Source organism: Pleurodeles waltl, chromosome 9 (genome assembly GCF_031143425.1).
Source record: "Pleurodeles waltl isolate 20211129_DDA chromosome 9, aPleWal1.hap1.20221129, whole genome shotgun sequence".
In the NCBI taxonomy this organism is placed as follows: Eukaryota; Metazoa; Chordata; class Amphibia; order Caudata; family Salamandridae; genus Pleurodeles; species Pleurodeles waltl.
In genome coordinates this window covers 1,080,084,811-1,080,107,763 of record NC_090448.1, presented here as the reverse complement: position 1 = coordinate 1,080,107,763, position 22,953 = coordinate 1,080,084,811, and the positions used below count along the sequence as shown (strand labels likewise).

At 45.2% G+C, this 22,953-nt stretch overlaps 1 protein-coding gene across 3 annotated transcripts in view; it reads right to left on the bottom strand.

Moving 5' to 3' along the window:
* Positions 1–14,416: 14,416 nt before the first annotated feature.
* PRPF39 (pre-mRNA processing factor 39) overlaps positions 14,417–22,953 on the bottom strand; it is a 404,622-nt gene continuing 396,085 nt past the window's right edge. For all 3 annotated transcript variants that reach the window (XM_069208720.1, XM_069208721.1, XM_069208722.1), the window contains one exon: positions 14,417–15,992. In XM_069208720.1, the coding sequence (XP_069064821.1) occupies positions 15,936–15,992 (57 nt within the window). In that variant the 3' untranslated portion in view covers positions 14,417–15,935. The remainder of the gene's footprint in view (positions 15,993–22,953) is intronic.

Genomic DNA, 22,953 nt, shown 5'->3' with positions numbered 1-22,953 from the left:
GCCCCCGCAGCCGGGAAGCACCAGGCCACGTCTCCCGGGTGGGAGGCCAATTTCACTCCGTCCGGCGCCCCCACTCGGCACTCCGATCTGCCCCTCACACCTCGGGGCGGGCCCGCGCGCAGCCTCCGCGCCCGGCGCGGCACGCCGCACGTCCCAGGACCGCGGCCGCAGCCCGCCAGCAGGCCCCCGGGCACGATCCCCGCCGGGCCACACGAATCCGCAGGGGGCCACCCCCGGGGCAACGGCCCCTCGCCAGTGGCCCCACCCGCAATCGCCGCTCACCTCCTCCTTCGCTCCGAGCCAGCGGCACCTCAATTCAGCGCGGGGCGGCCCCGCCCGTCAGCTAGGCCGCAGCCACTCCGCAGCCCCGATCAGCCCCGGGAACCCAGGCGCTCACCCCGGGGGCCAAGCCGCGCCGCCACCGTCTCCCCACGTCTTCAGCAGTCGTTCCGCTCCACTTTGAGCGCGACACTGCCCGCCCCAGCGCGTCTAGGCATACGTTTGAAGTCGGCCCCTCCGGAGCCGAGCGGTTAAGCGTGCGCCATGCTCAGCTCCGTGGCCACGCCCCCGCAAGAGGAGAAAAGTAGAAGAGTCATGTCTATAACACAGTTCCTCTCCATCTCAAGACCCTGGCACCCATTTTGTCTGTAATCTTCCAATTTCCCCCTTTAAAACAACCCCCAAACTTTCTTTCAACCATGGCTTGTCTGGGTAGGACTCCAAATGTACACCCCGTGCCTCCTCCCGACCCTTCCATCTCTTATTTTTTGAGGCGCACCCTGGGCTTTATATATGAGTTATTCCAGTCCCAGGCAAAAGTCCATGCCTTTTGCCCTTCCCTCTACCTAGGACACAGCCACGTCCTTCCAGTCCTTTGCAACATCCCTCTTGGCAATTATGAGACCCAACCATAGGAGCGTCCTCTGATATTGTGTGCTCCCCAGTTCATTTCTGACATGTAAGAGCACCAGTTTAGGGTCTCTCAGGACACTCCAGCCTAACAATTCCTCCAATCTCCCCAGAACGCCCCTACCCCAAAGGGAGAAAGTGAAAGCAACGCCAAAATATGCGAGACAAGTCCCCAGGAGTACTCCCCCCCCCACACCACCACCACAACACCTACCATCCAGAATGAAACCCATACGATGGAGCTGAGCCCTTGTATAATATTGTGGAGAAAAGAATGTGCCACCAAGATGAACTCTTTTCCAACTCAATTTAACAAGAACAAGGTTTGTCGTAAGGGGGCAATGCCAACTCAACATTCTCCAGCAACTGCCGCAATATTCTCCTTGCCCGACCATTCCATCCCCACATTCTACTCCCTTTGTAGCTATCCAACATTCCAATCACCACAAATATACGCAGTGGATTAGTTTTGTGAGTCTATAACTGCCTCCCTGGTGGCTCCAGTGCCTCCCACCAGCCATCATCCTCAAACACACCTAGTTCCGTCTCCCGAGACCTGCATACTGCCACAACTGGGTCAGGAAAGTTCCGTAGCAACATCTTGCACACCTGGGATCATTTATGTTCTTTAATGTTTGTGAGGAGAAGCTTGGCCTCCAATGGTGAGAACTGTGGGATTTCCAGGGCCACCCGGAGTGCTAGCACTACAGCATGGCGAAGTTGCAGGTACAGAAGAAACTGTGCAGAGTATACTCTTCCTGCTGCTCCTGGAAGGATTTTAATATCCTGTTATCAAACATCCCCCAGAGTTGAAATCCCAATAGTGTCCCATACTGCAAACCCCAGCAGGGCCGCAAACCTGCGGTAGGCAGATTACCCGCCAGAGTGGGGTTTCCAACGTCAATCTGTCTATCCAGCCAGTAGCTTTTTTGGGTGTCCCCCGTGCCTCCAAGTTGCCGTGGGTAGGACCCCTCGCATGGCTCAAACATATTAGCAAATGTGTCAGGCCCTAAAGTCCTATGGCCCTCCCCTCAAGAGCATTAATTAGCTGAATCCATGAACAACCCCGAACCACCAGTCATTGACAATGAGAAGATGTGCTACCCAATAATATCAACAAACATCAGGCATGTCTATGCCCCCCTCGAACACCGGCCTACAACACTTCTTCAAGGAGATGCGCAGCACTCCCTCCCTCCAAAGCAATGCTCATGTGCATTCACTTTCATGAAAAAGGATTACCATTGGAAAGTATGATTTTTTTTTTTAGGTGGTATAGAAGTTGCAGAAGTGCTATCATCTTAACCCCTCTGCTGCCAGGCCTTTTCCCCTCCTTTTTGGCTATTTGGGGTAGTTCACGTTTAGGCCCTCATGGCTTTTTGTCCACATAAGCTATCTATGCCAAATCTGCATTCTTTTTTACCAACATCTTAGGGTACCCAGAGTTTGTGGGTTCCCCTGGAGGTGACTAAGAAATTAGCCAAAGAACAGCGAAGGTTTTGTTTAAAAATAATAAAATGGGGGAAAAAGGGCTGCAGATGAAGGCTTGCGTTTTTTTCCCCTGGCAATTGCATCAACAAAGGGTTTGTGCTGCTACAATCACCATCTTCCCAGCTTTCGGGAACAGGCAGACTTAAATTAGAAAAACAAATTTTTTAACACAAATTTGGCATTTTACTGGGATATACCCCATTTTGACTATTTTTTCTGCTTTCAGCCTCCTTCCAGTTAGTGACAGAAATGGGTGTGAAACTAATGCTGGATCCCGGACTGCTAAACATTTCTGTAAAATAGACAAAATTAATAATTTAGCAAGGGGTCATTTGTGTAGATCCTACAAGGTTTTCCTACAGAAAATGACAGCTGAAATAAAAAAAATATTGAAATTGAGATTAAAAAAAACAGCTATTTTTCTCCACGTTTTACTCTGTAACTTTTTCCTGCAGTGTCAGATGTTTGAAAGCAATATCTCGTAATGTCTGCTGGACTCTTCTGGTTGCGGGGATATATAGGGCTTGTAGGTTCATCAAGAACCCTAGGTTCCCAGAGCCAATAAAGGAGCTGCACCTTGCAGTGGGTTTTCATTCTATACATGTATGCAGCAATTCATTTGCTGAAATATAAAGAGTGAAAAATAGGTATAAAAAAAAAACCTTTGTATTTCCAAAATGGGCATAAGATAAGGTGTTGCAAGGCAGTGGTTATTTGCACATCTCTGAATTCCGGGGCGCACATACTAGCATGTGAATTGCAGGGCATTTCTCAAATCGTTTTTTTTTATTTTATTTTTTTACACACTGCCTCACATTTGGAAGGAAAAAAATGTAGAGAAATACAAAGGGCAATAGCACTTGTTCTGCTATTCTGTGTTCAAGTCTCCCGATAAAAATGGCACCTCACTTGTGTGGGTAGGCATAATGCTTGCGACAGGAAACGCAACATGGACACATCACATTTTTACATTGAAAACTGACATGTTTTTTGGAAAGTGCCTAGCTGTGGATTTTGATCTCTAGCTCAGCCGGCAACTAGGAAAACCTACCAAACCTGTGCATTTTTTTAAACTAGACACCTAGGGGAATCCAGGATGGGGTGACATGTGGGGCTCTCACCAGGTTCTTTTACCCAGAATCCTTTGCAAACTCAACGTATGGTTAAAACACACTTTTTCCTCACATTTCGGTGACAGAAAGTTCTGGAATCTGAGAGGAGCCACAAATTTCCTTCCACCCAGCGTTCCCCTAAGTCTCCCGATAAAAATGATACCTCACTTGTGTGGGGGCCCAGGTACCTGCAACAGAAAAATGCCAAAAACCTGTAGAGATTTAGGGGATAGCACAGCAAGTTGATAAGCACATATTTTTCTTTTATACATCTTTAGGCTGACTCTACGTTGGGGACCCACACAAATGAGGTATCATTTTACTTGGAAGACTGAGGGGAACGCTGGGTGGTAGGAAATTCGTGCCGGAGCGGTGATCCTAGAAAGAAAAGTGAGAAAGCAGATTGAGGTTTGCAGAGGAGTCTGGGTAAGAAAATGTTGGGGGATCCAGGCACGATACACCTCCCTGGACTCCTTAGGGTGTCTAGTTTTAAAACATGTCTGGGTTTGGTAGGTTTCCCTAGATGAAGGCCGCACCAGGGACCAAAAACATAAGTGTTCCCTCCCCTCCCCCCCAAGCACTGGTAGTTTTGCAATAGATCATTTTGATGTGTCCACGTACTTATGTGATGTTCCAAACACTAAAATTGTGAAAAGAAACACACTTAAGTTATGTTAAAAAGACCCCTCACCCACCAACCAAGTTGGTGGCATGCTTCATCCTCAGGGTCCCACCTGAGGCACCTAGCGTGTCACAGGTGTGCTGCGACGCCTGATTACAGAGGAGCAGATTTTGTCATTTTTTACTACACACACTGGTTGGATTTGGCATGAGGGTGAGCGATGGTTCAGTAAATCAAATTTTATTAACGAGATTTCACAAAAATGAAATGCACTGCTAATAACTGAAAGGCCAAAACTGAACCAATGACTTGCAGCTCGTGAGCTGTAAAGCCACGAAAAGGCACCAACCGCTTTACAGTCCATTCGCACACCTTTCATACATGACATGCACAAGACCATTCACGCCGCCAGCCATGGGCCCAGCACATTACATCCCTCGCATCGACAGACAGCGCCACTCAAGGCCCATCACTTACATACACCCACATGCCTGATACAGCAATCACACCAGCTGATGGGAGTGTGTGGACTGGCGTTCGGCTGGCAGTGTGTTGCAGTAGCCAACAGCAAGTCAATATTTGCACCACCAGCCCAAGCGCTACTCCACACACAATGGCATCACTTTTTTTTTTTTTTTAATACAAAGAAGCCACTAATTAGAAATAAGTACAAAACTACAAACACAAAAGCTCTAACTAAATACATGACAGAAATGCCAGCCATGAAACTGAACACAAAAATATAAAACAGGCATTTACGCTCACTGTAGTTCCCAGTAATTGTTCTGAGTGTGGTAATTCCTGAAAAAGTCACCCACCCACAGCCCAGGCTTTGAAGGACAATCTGGGCAGTACATTCGAGTCTCCTTCTGGCTACTTCTTCAAGCACAAACTCTACATTTCTTAGCTGGAAAGTCTTTTTTGGGCGTGGGAGAAATCAGCCAGCAAAGTGCCAATCTTTCAATCTAGCCACATACTCCACCACTGAGTCTCTTGGAACTCTTGCCTGTTACACCACAATAAGGTTCTCGATCACTGACTCCTGATATTTCACAAATGTCATCTGACTCTGGAGACCTATCCTTGAACACAATAAAAGCATTAAAAGTTGCCAAGTGGAACAGGTGAATTGCTAACTTCTTATACCAAACGTAAGACTTACGAACAGCAGTATAATGTTCCAACCTCTGATCAACTATCTACACCTCCCATGTGCTTATTATAATCTAAAATGCACACAGGTTTGCTCACTTCGGCAACCTGGCCCCAAACAGTCACAGGGGAAGTACTCTCATCATGGATGGTACTTAGCATGTAGATAACCCTCCTGTCTGTAAATTTCAGAGCTAGCAGCTCATCATTCCGCAAGGCACTGCACTGTCCCCTCAAGTTTTTTTTTTTTTTTTTTTTTTTTTTTACAGACAAGCTCCCTTGGTTAGCCTTTCCGGTTACAACAAATTGTGCCACAAGCAACAGGGTCCACTCTAAAAAAATTCCTTGAACAACTGCACTCCAGTGTAGAAGTTATCTACATACAAATGGTGACCTTTGTTAAACATAAGTCTACAAAGTTCCCACACAATTTTCTCACTAACTCCAACAGAGGGCAGACAACCAAGGGGGTCAATACTGGAATCCCTACCAGTGTAGACCCGGAAATTATACACATATCCTGTAGTACTTTCAGACAGCATATACAATTTAATTCCATACCATGCCCTCTTGCTAGGAATATACTGCCTAAAAACCAAACAACCCATGAAGAGGACCAAAGACTAGTCCACAGCTATTCCTTTGCCTCGAACATAAACCCCTGAAAACAGATCTACAAAATGATCAAGGACAGGCCTAATCTTAAGAAGACGGTCAGAATCAGGGTGACCTCATGGCAAGGCTAAAGCACTGTCAACAAAATGCAGCATCCTAAGAAGCAAATACCGATTACGACTCATGGTTGCAGGAAATATAGCAGTTGCCATCAAGAGACTAGTAGAACAATAGAAAGCCAGTGACAGCTTCCTTATCAACCCCATCAAAAATATCAAACCCAAAAACCTTTCATCTCTTCCAAATTTGTGGGAATCCACTGGGTAGCTCTAGAGTGTGGCCTAAGTCTGGCAGCGTTGTCCCTCAACTACTGCTCCGCATACAAATTAGTCTGCTCAACAATCTTTTCCCAAAACACATCGTCCATAAACAACTCAAAGAAATTGACATGGAAAACGTTCTCTGTTCTGACTCTACACCCCGGGAGACCAGTAGAGGCAGGCAACTCTGGCTGCTCCATGTTTGGCGCAACCCAGAGTTCAGGTCTTCCAACGGGAAACCTGGGACCTCGCCCATACGAAGGTCAGCCAGGGCTAGAGCGAGTGTGTTCCCCATCAAGGTCTTTGAGGCTCAAACAGGCCTCCGCAAATAATGTACGCATAGATAGGTCATTCACAAAATCTAGGATCAGTTTGTGTGTGAGTATCTCCTGACGGGTGTAGGCAGACTTCTAGAAGGCGACAACATTTTTGGGCCACCGTATGTGGATCAGTTATCAGGGGGTTACACTCGTCCCTCAGTAGCAGCAACTTTTGTACACATGATTGATGGTGGCAAAGCCGATATAATAATTTACTCACTTTATCTCCCCACTGATAGATTCTACGCTGCCTGGCATGCCAAATAATTTTGGCTTCATCCATAAGAAACTGGCCTAAGAATTGTTGTGCCAAGGCAAGTTGCCTGTGATCTTTTTGGCTGGGCTGTGTTGTCCCACCCTCCTCGAATGATGTAATGTGTGCCTCTAGAGCCTCATTATCTCATGTTTTACATCTCCATTCTTTTGTGCAGAAGCCAAGATTACTGCCCTGCTGCACGGGCTTTAGCGCCTCCACAGTAACTGCACTCATCACAGATCCCTCATTATGAGTAAGGTACTCTGTTACTCCCTTGTTTATAATTTGGGTATATTCGGAAAGGTGTAAATGCCAAGGTGACATATGCCACCGGAAGGGTGGGGGTCTAGTAGGCCCCATTAGCTGGGTCATCAATAATGGAGAATGATGACTGGGCCAGTACTTCTATGGTTGCAATTCTATTTGCACGAATTATGGGAATAAAGAAATAATCAATCCTGGACAGTGAGCCATGTGCTGTTGATAGATACGTAAAGCCTGGCTGTGTGGGATGATGCAGCCTCCCATACATCTGTGAGCCCCAGCACGCTCGTCAGCACAGTCATCCCAGTTCTGTCCGGCCCATGCAGCTGTCTATGGCTCCTATCTAAGCAGAGCTGCATAACATCATTCCAGTCCCCCCCAAACCGCATGAGGCCACCCCCCTTCCCACCCCCACCCAGGGAAGACCCCCACAGGCGAATCAAGCAGAGGTTGGCCCAACGAAGGGAGAGAGTATACACAGCATAAAGTAAGAGTCTCCACATGTAGTGTGCCTGTCACAGCAGGATAGCGGCCCAACCGGTCCGCCCAGACCCGTCTAGCCTTATACGGCAGGGTACGATGAATTAGTAGGCAAGTGCCCCTAGTAGAGCTGTGATGATATACCTGGTGGTATCCCTATCTAAAGGGGTACAGGGCCTTAGACCCAAGAAGGTGTGTCTCTTGTAACATTAAGAGGTGTGTCCCAGGGTGCTTGTATATTTCAGGACCGCTCCACACTTACTGTCAAGCACCCCCGTACATTCCATCACAAGATCCAGACGCCTCAGAAAGCTACATTAGGCCCCCCCCATAGTCTTTATGTGTATGTAAGTAAATGTCTGTCTGGATTATGGGAGGACGAGCATGGGTGCAGAACGCAAGAACATGCCTTGGTGCAAACCAACAATACAAATAAAAAAAACTACCACCCCTAGACGCTAAAAACTCTGGGGTTCCGCGAAATGCATGCCACAATAGATGCTCCAACCAGGGGAATTCACATTCAGCAACTAATGGATTCCTAACACCCATATCTAATAATCAATGTGGCAAAATGATGCATCTTTTCTCCGTCGTCCGATCCCGTAATATGGTGTGCCACTTCAATCGGACACCTCTGCGTAAGCAACATTTATCCACATGTTTCCTCTTACCACACCATCCCACCTCAAGTTTTTCCATCCAGCCACACCATATACAGCGGGATCTATTCCTTTTCTTAAAGGATGTGGCGTGTCTGGGCCCATTTCGGACACCGGGATGAGTCAAGAGTCCAAATGCGGAGGAGTATGAGGCCTACGCACCACCCTCTCATCAGTCCAACGGAGCACTTCTTCCATAGTATAAAAAAAAGTGTCTGTGACTCGTATAGGATCCTCATGCTAGCTGAATATAACAGCATATACGGGAAGTTGAGCTTTCACAATCTTTGTTTGCCTTTATTGAACGTTTGTCTTTGCTACTGCACCATCTTCATGTAATCTGGGAAGACCACTTTTGTGAAGTTTTGATAGGTACGTTTGGACTGTGACCAGGCATACTTAAGTATGGTGTCTCTATCTACATAATTCAACAAGTGGGCTATTAACGGGCATGGGTGTGCTCCAGGCGGTGGTTTCTGTGACAATGCCCAGTGAACACTCCCTACTACAAAGCATGGGGATATAGGGATCCATCAAGCATCAGAAAGAGGATCCACTTGGCAAGGAAGGTGTCGCCCCCAGTTCCCTCACAGCCTTCAGGGAATCCATAAATTGTTTCTCTGCTCTCCTCTCAGCATCCTCGATGCCAGTTCTTTGGTGATAACCTTCAAGCTCTTAACCCCAGTGGCGTAGCGTGGGTTGTCAGCACCCGGGACAAGGCAAGTAATTTGCGCCCCCTAACCCGGGGCAAGGCAAGTAATTTGCGCCCCCTAACCCGTGGATTTTAGCACTCGAGTCTCTTCCAAGATGTTGCGCCCGGTGCGGCCGCCCCCCCCCTGCACCCCCCACGCTACGCCACTGCTTAACCCTACGCTGCAGGGTGTGTACTGACTCTTCCACCCTGAAATTCTAGTCTCAGCGATTCGTTCTACTGCATTCCTCAAGTCTTCATAGCAAGGTAACATCGGAGCCGACTATTCCAATCTTTGCATCATTGGGTAATGGCGGCCAGTAGCGTCGCGGTGCCCGAGTGCACCACCAGCTGTCCCCCCAGGGCTCGCCATCTGCACCACACAACATTTGTCTGTACATATTATCCAAAGTGCTCTGTTTCGGGCCCGGCGACGGCTTATCGCTTGTCATGGCAGGTGAGCACGCTGCCCCTCTCGTATCACTTTATGTAACTGTACAACCCAGCGGCAAATCCGCGCCGTCCTCCAAACCCCAGGGCCTCCAAGCACCAGTACAGTCCTAGGCAGTCTGGGCCAGAGCAACCCGTACAGCATGTGTATGTGCATTTACATTTCTATAATCTAAAACTATTCTGTCTGATTTAGCAGGTTTTAATTGAGTACTGATGGTGGAAAGGCACTATATTGTATATTGTAAGTTATCTAAACTAGCTTAATATTACACTTAGCATTTGGCTTCAAAGACTAGAGCTTGAACTCGGGGTTCACAATTAATAGAATTGTCACAGAATTGTTTCTTGTCCCAGCTGACAAATAAAATAAATAAAAAAAAATAAGATAAAGCAGGAGCCTGGTTCAAAGTTCATTTTTCCCATGCTCTAATGAGGAAAAAAGCTTGCACTACTGCCTCACTTCGAAGGGCATCCCTTATATATTAAAAAAAGAAAAGAAAACTGGAGACCACTCATCCTTTGCGAGGATATCAAAGACATTCAACAAATGAGACCAAAATTTTGCACCGATGAAGCATAATATAGCACCCTCAATTTGTACTACTACTTCATGAACCCTGTCTGGTGGGTTTACACAGCGCCACAATGTGTATAAACTATTTTGTTGGAGTCCCCACAAGACGCTCCTTGGGAGTCTGGTGAGCTGTCCAAACCAGGTTCCACTCTGCAGAAGTTCCTGTAGTTTGTAGGGAAGGCTTTTTTGCTAAATCAGATACTTAATTTTTCTTAAAATGAGTCTTTGAATCTGAACCACTTTATCTTCTTTTAAGCTAACTAACCACAAGTTGGTCCACTTTTCTGTGAAAGGAACTTGTTCTTTCTGCAATACTCAGTTCTACCCCCTTCTGTTCTTTTACAGTCCAGAGAGTATGGCTAACAATACTGGCATCGATCCTGCCATTCTGAGGTGGCTGATTAGAGGGAATCCAGTTCTGTTTTATTTCACTTTTTGCCTTTTCTCAGTCTTTGGTGGAGCTTTCTTCTTAAAAAAACCTCCGTTTTCATTTTTTGCTTTGAGGTTGTTTTACCTAAAAGTTTCATTCCTAAATCAAGAGCAGGTGCAGCTCCATGCTAATTTTGTATTTGTTTAACACCTCTGCTAACACTGCTAATCAAGGTGTGACAGGCATCGTAGGGTAAATACTCAAATATTGTTACCCAAGTAGTACTTTTCCACAGGAGGCACCATACCAAGTGGAACACGGCTAACATCTTGTGCTTATCCTGGGGTGTTGAGTGAGCTTCTAGCTGATTTAAGAGTGATCTAGAATGGAATATCTTCTGTGTGTGTGGGAACTTTGCCCATAATGGCGTTAATAGCTTGTGGACTTGCTGCCTGCTTCGAGGGAGGCGCTTGTTGATCAAATGCTCCTGTAGCAGTTGACTGTATAACATGCTGTCTTCTTTGAATTGCCACTTACCTGGTCTGCTAAGTATTTTATGCAACTTTCACATTTGCGATGTCCGAATACAGTGTGTATCCAGCTAAGAAGGACCGGGATTACCCTTCAATACTTAAGGGACCCAGTCTAACATTATGATGGTGTAGTTCATCAAACCATTCTATATGTTTGTGATATGATAACGGGACTTCTCAATAACAATTTGGTTCATAATTAGCCGGCTATGCAGCAGCTCTGAGTGTACAAAAGTTTCCCATATTTAGATCTTTAGCATCAAACAAGTTAAAGGTTACGCAAGCTTTGCAGTATGTGCATTTATAATAATAAAAAGTTACCCCCGCAACCCCAGGGAAAGGAAACCAAATGGCTCCACACAGTTCTGCGAGTGTTGGCGGGGAGCCATTTGAAGATCTTCTTGAGCATCTTGACTGTGCAAACGAGACAGAAACTGCCCTCAATTGGGTCATTGCGAGTTGACCATCACTATTCCGAGGTACTCTAGGTGAATTACCAGGAGGGGTGTGGACCAGAGTACAGCAGGCCACCAGGCGGAGTCCCACAGCAAGGAGTCCTTGCCGAAGATGACTATTTCAGAGAGGGATCAGACATTTTTCACCATGGTAATAATTTTTTAGTGACAAGAACATGAGGGTTACTGTAAGGTCAAGCAGTTGAAAATCATCTCTACACTAAGCATTCTGTAAGTCTGGATAAAGTCCTGCATTAGTTTAATGACAGGGAAGCATATGTTAGCTCTCTTCCTGATAATCAAGATCATGGATGATGTTTTATAGGCTATGAACTGTCAGAATCGAAACCGAATAGGGGCTCTAGTAATATTTGTGTTGTGGATGTGGCGGAGGAACCGGTTGAATAGGCACTTATAGAGTGACAAACCCTGCGTGTGCCAATGTTGAGTGAGTCAAAGACCAGTGTCTGGACTGGATCCAGCATCGGCATGGAGGGTCTGGCATGGGATTTGAATCTAAGTGAAAGTCAGTACCAAAGCTGGTACGGACCTGAAATCATGTAGGATGAAGCAGCCAGCACCACAGGAGGGTCCACAGCAGATGTCCACCTGGAGCTCCCTGCAGTTCTGAGGGGTGCAAAGGACGACCATCAGGAGCTGTCAGTGTCTGAAAGATGTGAAGCATGGCTTGATTCAATGCCACAATTTATTGTGGGGTCATGGTGACCAGAAGAATTCAGAGCGAACTGGGTCTGAATGTGGTACCGGGCTGGATTTGAAAGATGTTGGCGGTGTCGAACCCTACAAGTGTTACCCTCATGGATTGTCTTATCGAGTGGTGGGATGGAGTGGCGTCCCCCTCGACTTTCATGCGCTTATGCTGCATTTTTGACATCAACTTACCCAATGACTTCAAGAGAGAACTGATCTTTGCACAGGTTTAGCCCCAGGAGTGCTGCTGGGAATTGTTTTGAATACAACCTCTTCCTTATGATCTGCCATAGTGTTTCACTTCAATCTATCGGATTGCCTTTCAATTCATAAGGGCACATTGTCTGAAAACGATAAATGTATCCTGTAGTCCTGGCATGGTTAAACCCTAAAGTCTAAGAAGGGAGACATCAACACAGTGTCTATTTTTTTCTTCTTTTTATGGAGTCGTTGAAGAACCATCAAAGTTTGAAGCAGAGCTCCAGATCTGCATCAAAGGGTACAGAAAGAAAGAATGAACATCTGTGCGCAGGGGTGCTTCTATGTGACCTGTGTCGTCATAACAGGGCAAAATGAAATGGACATAGAACTCACAGCACCACCTATCTGAATGCAGAAGATGTTGCTGGGAGAATTTTATACAATCCGATCTTGTGCAAGGAATATTCAGAAGGCAAGGGATCTGAAGTTAGATCAGATGTCTCCAACCAGTTGATCGCGAGCTACCAGTAGCTCCCAGACCCCTTCAGAGTAGCTCGAGGTCCCAAATTAATTTTAAATAAGCACAGGGTCACATTTTTCTTTAAGGGAACATCGTGCTTATGTTACATTATCATCATCAGGCTGCAGATAGCAGAGCCTGATAAGGAGCACTGATGGAGTCAGATTTATGACCCATGGCACAAGTGAAGCACTAATTTAACTCAAATAAAAGTCCTTGTCCACTCAAAAAGTGTTGTATTTACAAACAGGCCTCTTGCTCCCAATGGCTAGTAGAACACTGTGCCATATTTACAACTGGAAAATACAGTCTTTTTTTTAAGTGGGAGAAATTTAAAGTGCAGAAAAAAGCTCCACATTTGAATATATTTGGCTATATGTTTGTGTTATACAAGTAATGGTGCCACATATGGCAAAAGGTGCGTCCTTAGCCGCAAGTACATATGACACAGGCTTTCAGTTACCCATACACATATCCTATTCATATGAACACATGTCCACACCCAGTGACCCATATGGCAGCCCTGTCATAGTGCCCATGGTCAAAGTATTTTGTTTGAACCATAGTATCTGAGTCTATGGACATTAGGCTTAAGGTCAAGGAAGCTGGGCGCAGGGTTGTCTGGTAATATTGTGTGAGTTGTTTAGCCGTCCGTAGCTCATGTTGATTTTCACTGGTCAAAAGTAGGTCTTGCTACAGAAGAGGTTGGAGACCCCTGGGTTAGATGAATCCATCAGGAAAAAGGTGTACAAGCTAGACACCTGATAAAGCACAACTGGTTAGAGCTGCACTTTTATTCATCAAATGTTTCTCTGGAACAGAAGAACTAAACTACCAATTAATCAGATGAGGATTATTATTATATTGAACACACTAACCTTTTGTCAATCTCCACCAATGATGTCTTACACAAAGTGTGTGCTTGGAATTTGAAGCAAGTGCTGGCAAAGCCAATAGGTCTAGTTTATGCAAGCTCTATTGGCTTTGTCAATATTTTTCTTTTCAGCCATGTTGTACAGGATAGTCTGTCATTGAATAGTACTGCATGGTTTGGAAAGGCCAGTCCTTGTACAGTATGATATGTTACCTTGTCATTTTAAAGTATGGTATGGCCACTGCATAGTATGGTACAGCTGTTGCTTTCCTCTAGTTAACCAGAACACTTTTTCAATAGGATACACAACCTGATACCATTCACAAGCACTGATTATATTACAAAATATGTATTAAGCACATCTGTGTTCATATGTTCTATAGGAACTACTGGCAAAGTTTCTGCTTGATGTAAAATCAAGCTGGTGGGAATCAGTATTCCATCTGATTTGGTTTGGAGGTACGTTATACATTTTCATGTACAACACCATGCCTTTTAACAGAACAGAATATCCCTGCCTGAACAAATCCAGACTCTTCCATTATCATTTTATTAGCAGCTATGCTTTCCATTCTAGATAACCCGTAATTCATGCTAATTTATAAGGTTGAAAAAATAGAACCCACTAGCTCTGAATGCTGACAAGTGGCTAGTTCAAATGTTCAGTTAGTCAACACCTTTCAGTTCTGCAACATTCATTTGAAGGATGAGGTCAACACACAAGGTCTTTCAGAAGAAGATCAAAAATATGAGACTGACTAAGTTGGTACAGTCCAAAACCTTACAAAATACCAGTAAAAACACAAATATTTAAAGTAATTGATTCAAATATACAGGTTTCCAAAATTTTATTTTTGACCACTGAATCACTTTCAAAACACAATACCTAGAAATAAAAAAATACAATATATTGAGGTATTTTGTCTCATAGGTAACATTACAAAATATATCTTCTTGGATAGAGTAGTTGCTTTGTCACTGTATTTTACTGCAAGGCATCACAAACTGGGAAAGCCAGCCTTGAGTGCTCATTCGGAGTCCGCCTATAACAGAGGTCTTGAAAATAACTTCAAACTGGACAAGGCACAAAAGAGTAAACGGGCCAAAGAAGGGATCCAGAGGAGGACAGCTTTGATGGCTCAGAAACAAAAGTGGCAGTAGCAGTAGAAAGTTTGTAAATTATGCACTTCACTAACCCTGCAGACTCGGTAACTTTGCAAGAACTGTCAAACTGCGATGTTAAGAGGAGAACTATAGATGTCTACTTTGAGGGTTGTAGCAAAATGTGGCCATTCCAAATCTGGGCTAATTAAAACATTAATAAACGTGTTGGCTGTTACTTTGAACCAAGATAATATACTGCATCAAAGAGTAACATGAAACAAGATGAACAGATCTCTGGACAAGTCCTTTATTATGAAACCAAAATGTGATCAGCATGATCAAAATCAAATATGCTTGCTCAATAGGCTGTATGCAAACATCCCAAATACAAGAAAAAACTATTAATATTACCTTCTTAAAAATGGGATTTCTATCTTTAGGCCTCAACACATTGCATGTGCAATAATAAATATTACAGTTTTAATCATTTAGAAGGGTGGAATAATGTTTTATTCCCCCAAGTGCGCTTACTTTACTTCTATTTATTATATACAACGGGACACATTTCAGTCAATTGACTTTGTGAAGAAACATAAGTAGCAAGAGTTACTGAAAATCTCTTCTAGACTTAAGAGTGGAACACACATTAAGCTCCTGAGTAGTGATAAAGTGTGTCATAAGGGGCTGGAAGAAATAAATACTGTTCACCAGTTAACGACTAGTGTCCTAAACCAAGAGGAAAGTTTGCAATCTGCATACTAAATTTACTGTCTGTACAATATGGCAATCATGCAAACCTGGGCAGAACTGTGAAGTTATCCACATAATTCATAGTTTATGACTGAAAAACATAAGATTTCAAAGAGGTTGCAATGGAAAAGTACATGGTGCATTACACCAAATATAAATAATTCCTCAATAGAGGCAGAAAGGGGAGTTTGAGGTTATTATATATATATATATATATATATACATACACATACACACATACATATTGTGTGTATGTGTGCGTACACATGTCTAATCTGTCCAAATTGCCATGGTATATAAAAGCTGACAAACGTATTATGACAAGTTCATATTATGCTTTTTGGGGAAAATTAACACATTTTCATCAAAAAGGAGGACACATTTAATGTATTACCAAATTTATCTTTGTACCCATCCCCCAACATTAAAAAAATATATGCAACTGCTCTCTGGTTTCGCTGAAATTAAGTACTGAAGTCCTCGGTAGTTCATCAAATCAGGTTGAGGGTGATGTATAGTACTGGGAATAATTCCAGGAATTTTGATAATTGTACTGGAAAGGAAAAAAGAAAAAATAAGGTTTGTTTGCACCAAAATATTATACATTTTTTAAAAACATTTCAACATTTTCTCATAATGCTCGAATTACTTTTATAAACCTAAGGCAAGGTTAGCCATTCGCCCACTCTGAGAAAGTCATTCACAGCACATGACCACAACAACGCTAGATGAACACTAGCATCTTATGAGTAGAGTGGGTCAGAAGACCAAATGTGACAAAAACACATATACAAAAAAACAAAAACAAAAAACATACAAACAATACTTCAATATATCGTAAATGTGCTCTTTTCTAGGCTGGACATTCAAAATGCAATACTTACTCCTTGAAAACTGTAAGCTTGTCTTTAAAGGAAAACGTTATATTACATTTAACTGTTTGTAGCACAGTGCTGTAGATTCACATGCACAGCACATTCCAGCCATTTCGAGTTTTCAAGTTTATCTTCAAAGAAGTCTTCGGTCCTAACATATCTTGTAACTACTCCCTGAATGCCCACAATGACCAGGGCAAAGACACCACCTCATTGTTTCCTCTCCCACCTCACAATGGTTGAGTAGTGTAGTTGGAGTGCAACGAAGCAGGACAGTAAATTATGTACGGTGTGTTGTAAACGAAAAAGTTATTGCAGATAAAGAACAGTTGTGATATTTGCTTGCAAGAAGGGAAGAAGGGAGGGCATGTGGAGCTATAACACTACAAGCCATGAACAGTTACGGGGTAACATTTTCCCTTTGTAACTAGTACTACTGTAGACCACATGCTATGCATTGACTATAAAAACCAGTGTACTCCAATAAAAGGCAGTGGCTAGCAAGCATAAGCAATAATGTTTTTGTAGGAAGTTGGCTCTGTATGCACTATTTCAAAGTAAGGAATAGTATGCACAGAGTCCAAGGGTTCCCCTTAGAGGTAAGATAGTGGCAAAAAGAGATAATACTAATGCTCTATTTTTGGTAGTGTGGTCGAGCAGTAGGCTTATCAAAGGAGTAGTGTTAAGCATTTGTTGTACACACACAAGCAATAAATGAGGAACACACACTCAGACAATTCCGTGCCAAGAGGTTTTTGTATAGAAAAATATATTTTCTTAGTTTATTTTAAGAACCACAGGTTCAAGATTTACATGTAATACTTCAAATGAAAGGTATTGCAGGTAGGTACTTTAGGAACTTTGAATTAGCAAAATAGCATATACAGTTTTCACATAAATCACATATAGCTATTTTAAAACTAGACAGTGCAATTTTCAACAGTTCCTGGGGGGAGTAAGAGTTTGTTAGTTTTTGCAGGTAAGTAAACCGCCTACGGGGTTCAAGTTTGGGTCCAAGGTAGCCCACCGTTGGGGGTTCAGAGCAACCCCAAAGTTACCACACCAGCAGCTCAGGGCCGGTCAGATGCAGAGGTCAAAGAGGTGCCCAAAACGCATAGGCTTCAATGGAGGTAAGGGGGTGCCCTGGTTCCAGTCTGCCAGCAGGTAAGTACCCGCGTCTTCGGAGGGCAGACCAGGGGGGTTTTGTAGGGCACCATGGGGGAACACACACACACAATTCCACACAGAAAGTACACCCTCAGCAGCACGGGGGCGGCCGAGTGCAGTGTGCAAATATGCGGCGGGTTTTCAATAGGTTTCAATGGGAGACCAAGGGGTCTCTTCAGCGATGCAGGCAGGCAGCGGGGGCTCCTCGGGGTAGCCACCACCTGGGCAAGGGAGAGGGCCACCTGGGGGTCGGATCCTTCAGGCCCTGGGGGCTGCGGGTGCAGTCTCTTTACCAGGCGTCGGATCTTAGAAGCAGGCAGTCGCGGTCAGGGGGAGCCTCGGGATTCCCTCTGCAGGTGTCGCTGTGGGGGCTCAGGTGGGGGGCAACTCTGGCTACTCACGGTCTCGCAGTCGCCGGGGAGTCCTCCCTGAAGTGATTGTTCTCCACAAGTCGAGCCGGGGGCGTCGGGTGCAGAGTGTCAAGTCTCACGCTTCCGGCGGGAAACGCAAGTTGTTTCAAAGTTGCAGTCTTTGGTGAACAGAGCTGCTGTCCTCAGGAGTTCTTGGTCCTTCTAGATGCAGGGCAGTCCTCTGAGGATTCAGAGGTCGCTGGTCCCTGTGGAAAGCGTCGCTGGAGCAGTGTCTTTAGAAGTGGGGAGACAGGCCGGTAGAGCTGGGGCCAAAGCAGTTGGTGTCTCAGTCTTCTCTGCAGAGTTTTCCGGCTTAGCAGTCTTCTTCTTAGGTTGCAGGAATCTAGTTTCCTAGGTTCTGGGGAGCCCTTAAATACTAAATGTAAGGGTGTGTTTAGGTCTGGGAGGGCAGTAGCCAATGGCTACTGTCCTTGAGGGTGGCTACACCCTCTTTGTGCCTCCTCCCTGAGGGGAGGGGGGGGCACATTCCTATCCCTAATGGGGAAATCCTCCATCTGCAAGATGGAGGATTTCTAAAAGTCAGTGTCACTTCAGCTCAGGGCACCTTAGGGGCTGTCCTGACTGGCCAGTGACTCCTTGTTTTTCTCATTATCTCTCCTGGACTTGCCGCCAAAAGTGGGGTCTCTGTCCAGGGGGTGGGCATCTCCACTAGCTGGAGTGCCCTGGGGCATTGTAACACGAAGCCTGAGCCTTTGAGGCTCACTGCTAGGTGTTACAGTTCCTGCAGGGGGGAGGTGTGAATCACCTCCACCCAGAGCAGGCTTTTGTTTCTGTCCGCAGCACAAAGGCCCTCACCACATGGGGTCAGAAACTCATCTCAGCAGCAGGCTGGCACAGACCAGTCAGTCCTGCACTGAACAATTGGGTAAAATACAGGGGGCATCTCTAAGATGCACTCTGTGTGCATTTTTGAATAAATCCAACACTAGCATCAGTGTGGGTTTATTATTCTGAGAAGTTTGATACCAAACTTCCTAGTATTCAGTGTAGCCATTATGGAGCTGTGGAGTTCGTTTTTGACAGACTCCCAGACCATATACTCTTATGGCTACCCTGCACTTACAATGTCTAAGGTTTTGTTTACACACTGTAGGGGCATAGTGCTCATGCACATATGCTCTCACCTGTGGTATAGTGCACCCTGCCTTAGGGCTGTAAGGCCTGCTAGAGGGGTGACTTACCTATGCCACAGGCAGTGTGAGGTTGGCATGGCACCCTGAGGGGAGTGCCATGTCGACTTATTCATTTTCTCCCCACCAGCACACACAAGCTGGCAAGCAGTGTGTCTGTGCTGAGTGAGGGGTCCCTAGGGTGGCATAAGACATGCTGCTGCCCTTAGAGACCTTCCCTGGCATCAGGGCCCTTGGTACCAGTTACAAGGGACTTACCTGGGTGCCAGGGTTGTGCCAATTGTGAAGACAATGGTACATTTTAGGTGAAAGAACACTGGTGCTGGGGCCTGGTTAGCCGGGTCCCAGCACACTTCTCAGTCAAGTCAGCATCAGTATCAGGCAATAAGTGGTGGGTAACTGCAACAGGGAGCCATTTCTTTACAGTTTTCATCAAGACTGTTTCACCAACCAAAGCCTCTTGATTGGCATGGATATCCATATGTTTAGGAAAGGCATGTGGTGTTGACCACTTGGCACCTTCACAGTATGAGCTATGAGTAGGTTTCCTTAGAAGGCAATCATAGCTCCCTTCGTAGTGGAATGTGCCCTGGCAAAGAATGCATTCTGTGTTTTGTCTTGAATTAACACTTCTGAATGCATATAAGTGTCCATTGTGGCAGTCCAGTCTAGTGTTTCCTAAGTGGGAGTTTGCAAAAGCCACAGTTGCTTTGGGCTGCAGATCGTTTTTGTCCTTTAAATAAACTGCATTAGTGCCGTAACATCCAATGTGTGTAGTGCCCTTTCAGGCACTGTCTCAGAGTGAAGATTATAGGCAATTCAATTGTCTGATTCACATAAAGACAGAAAAGAACCTTTGGGAGAATTTTGGATTTGTTCATAGATAACATTGTTCCTGTGGAACCTGAATGAAAGAGGTCCCTCTATTAATGCTTGCAATTCACTAACTTTTTTAAAGAAATCGATCGCAACAAGGAAGGCCACCTTCCAGGACATATATTGCCTGTTACTGGAGTATAAAGGGACAAAATGTAGATCCCATAAACCTTGTTACCATGGGGCCCATGGTGTCTTAGAAGGAATAAATCTCATCAAGCCCCTGGGTAATTGAAGGTGCTTAAAATCCAAGACCCCAAGGACCAAATAGCTAGGATTCATTTCCTTGCGGCTGGGATGTCTGAGTTGACCCTGATGCTGATGGTCTGCTCGAATACTTAGTTTTTCATATACATGCACAGACATTTTAAGAAGCACTGATTGACATGGTTGCCTTAAGAGGATCAGGATAAGATAAGAAAGGTTAAACGTCATGGACGTCTGCCTCATTTTTCATTAGTACACGTGGGCTCAGTGGGAGTGGAAAAAAAAGAGTAAGCAAATATCCTTAATCAGTTCATTCCCCATGGACTGTGGGAGAGGGTACTATCAGGTGAAGTTTGGGCATTTGGCATTTTTGGGGGGGGGAGGGAGGGCGGTGTGGAGGGAGAGAACAACAAGAATATAGGTGTTCCCCATTTGTGAAAACAGTGCTGAAGTATATAGGGGCTCATCTTCCACTTGCTGATGCATCCTGAATGGCATGTCTCAAAATACCTGCCCATTCAAGGCAAGTGCTGTGCTAGGAGCTAAAAGTGACTGCCAATAACTCAATGTCAGATTGTTTGAGCTAGCACTGACTGATGAGTCGAGTCCCTCTTTCTCGTCTCCTCCCACCCAGTTTGGATGTAAAACATGGGAGTCCCGTCTGCTTTTATTAGGATAGTTTCCTCTCGAATAAGCAAACAAAAACACTCAGTGCATCAACTGTACCACTGTGAGGTCTAGCAAGTTGATGCGATTTTTCCTTTGCTCTAGCATCCAGGTACCCTCTTACATTCCTGTTCAGGATATGCTCCAAACTCCAAGAGTGAGGCGCCTGTGGTAATGGTCATTTGATGTTGAGGGTCCAAAAAAATGGTCTGCCCAGTATCAAGATTTTGTTCTCCTAAAATCCAAGACCACACACCATACAGCTTTCCAGTGACCTGTTGCTTGTGACAATGGCCGTACTAGACAATCTTGTAGCAGCACATTTGCAACCGTGCATGTGGGATTATAGTTATACACAAAGCCGTAACCATTACCAATTGTTCGATTACTGTCCTCACGGTCAGGAAAAGAGGTACCAGCATCTGAAATTACATCTCTCTCATGATTTAGGTCTCTTTGCCTGTAACGATGCTTAGTACAACTCCCAGAAACGGCTGAAGTTGTGATGGACTGATATTTTATTTATTTGCATTTACTGGTAACTCGAACCTCGGTAGGGGAGACACTCTAGCCTGAGTGTGTGCTAGAGACTGCTGGCGGGCACTGCACTTTATCAGTCGATGGTCTAGGTATGGAAACACAATGTTGAACAAGTTACTTACCTTCAGTAACGGCTTATCTGGTACAGATATTTTACTTGCAGATTCCTTACCTTAGAATTTCCCCCAGGTGTTTGCCTGGAACCAGAGATTTTTCTCTGAGTAGTATCCATGGGTGCCGTTAAGGCACTGGGCATCTGTAGTTGGTGTTGTGGTCACTGGATACGAGGTAGCGAGTTGTATATAGGCGCCACTCTGATGCGCTGACGTCAGTTTCTTTTCAAGACTTTCCACACCAGAAGCACAGGGCCATGAAGGACACTGACCCTGGTGCGCCAGAGCTAGGGACCTGAAAGGGAGTTCCTGTCTCTAGAAATCAGTTCGCAGAACAGGGAGGATGGGTGGGTCTGTAAGGAATCTGCAATCAGAATAGGTCCCTACCAGAAAATTCATTACCGAAAGTAAGTAACTTGCTCATCTGATAGAGACTTCTAGTTGCAGATTCCACTACTTAGTTATAGATACTCAAGAAGACGTCCCGGACTGGAACTTCACATGTTAGCAGTGGTGGCAGGAGTTGCTCTGGTGGAGTGAGCACGCAAACCCTCTGGGGGTTGTTTCTCAGGCTATGCGCAGCACATTTTAATGCAGAGAACAACTCATTAAGAGATGGTTCTCCTCTGCACTGCCGAACATTTCTTTGCACCCACATAACCCACAAAGAGTTGATCATCCACCCGGAATTCTTTAGTACGATCAAGATAAAACACTCTTTCTGGGTCCAGGCGGTAGAGTCTCTCCTCTTCCTGAGAGGGAGGTGGGGGCGCGTAAAAAGGAGGTAAGGGGATTAACTGGCCTACATGGAAGAGCGTGACCACTTTAGGTAATAAGGAAAGGAAGCCCAGGTATGAAGCACCACCTTGTTAGGCGGGATGGAAATTGGAGGTGGCTTCGGGGGACAGGGCCTGCAGCTCACGCGTTCTGTGAGCATAAGTAATGGCGACCAGAGAGTCTGCCTTTAAGGTAAGAAACGAAAGTGGACAGTTGTGAAGCAGCTCAAAAGGAGCACACATCAAGAAGGTAAGGACCAAGTTGAAATCGCATTGGGGCATTATGGACGGAGTAGGAGGTAACATATGGGTCAGACCCTTCAGAAATCTACCAACAATGGGAGATATTAACAAATAGGGTTGGTCAGGCAATATGAGAAAAGCCAAGATGGCAGACAAATAACCCTTGAAGGTGCCCAGAGCAGAGCCCTGCTGGACAAGAGAAAGAACAAACAAAGCCCTCAGAAAGAGGGGCAGAGGGGGGATGGTGGTGGTGGGGAGGGGGGAGGAAATCAGACTTGTCTGTACAGCGTGCCACAAATTTGCTCCAACAACAGGTGTATACCATTTTAGTGGAGGGACACCTGGCTGGCAAGTACAGACTTCGGGCTGCTTCTCAAACTCCACACAAGAAGTTGGAGACTGGACATGTTTGGGTGGAGAACCCTCGCCTGATGCTGGGACAGAAGAGACTCCCGAAGAGGCAGTCTGATTTTAAAATTGGTGGCCATGC